Source organism: Poecilia reticulata, linkage group LG4 (assembly GCF_000633615.1).
Source record: "Poecilia reticulata strain Guanapo linkage group LG4, Guppy_female_1.0+MT, whole genome shotgun sequence".
Classification (NCBI taxonomy): Eukaryota; Metazoa; Chordata; class Actinopteri; order Cyprinodontiformes; family Poeciliidae; genus Poecilia; species Poecilia reticulata.
Genome location: NC_024334.1, coordinates 5,353,291 through 5,354,044, shown reverse-complemented (window position 1 = coordinate 5,354,044; position 754 = coordinate 5,353,291). Strand labels below are relative to the sequence as shown.

At 46.0% G+C, this 754-nt stretch overlaps 1 protein-coding gene across 1 annotated transcript in view; it reads left to right on the top strand.

Moving 5' to 3' along the window:
* Positions 1 to 754, top strand: part of patj (PATJ crumbs cell polarity complex component) — a 45,441-nt gene that overhangs the window by 24,334 nt on the left and 20,353 nt on the right. Inside the window, 1 exon segment of the mRNA XM_017304248.1 lies at positions 160 to 270. Coding sequence (XP_017159737.1) covers positions 160 to 270 — 111 coding nt within the window.

Here is a 754-nt window from a genome sequence, read left to right as displayed (position 1 = left end):
CTGGTCCTGGTTCTGGTTCTGGTTCCAGTCCTGGTTCTGGTCCTGGTCCTGGTTCTGGTTCCGGTTCCAGTCCTGGTTCCAGTCCTGGTTCTGGTTCTGGTCCTGGTTCCAGTCCTGGTCCTGGTCCTGGTTCCAGTCCTGGTTCTGGTTCCTCCTCAGGTGTCCGGTGTGGACCTGCGGGCGGCGAGTCATGAGGAGGCGGTGAGCGTCATCAAGTCTGCTCCCAGTCCGGTCGTCTTCATCGTCCAGAGCCTGTCGGCGACGGCGCGGGTAAACGGGTCGCACCAGAACTTTTCGGGTTTGGGTCAGAAATGATCCAAAAATCAGAAAATGAATTCATGTCTGATGAACTGATTCTTCTGCTTTGGACTCGACTTAAATGTTGGGAATTTATGCAATTATTGAAACGACATTTATGAAAATTTAATCTGGAAAAGTTATAAAATAAAACAGTTGGAAGCCTGAAACATGCTAATGCTAATCAATGGTAGCATGCTAACATTGATTTTAGCTTGGTAACACATAACAGTAATTCTACTGCTACTAACAGCCAATGCCCTTTAATATTGATACTAAACACATCATGCTAATGCTACCATGCTAACAGTAACTACACCATGCTAATGCTATCATTCTAACTTTATTGCTAGCCACACTATGCTAATGCTACCATGCTAACAGTAACCGCACCATGCTAATGCTACCATGCTAGCAGTAACCACACTATGCTAATGCTACCATGCTAGCAGTAACC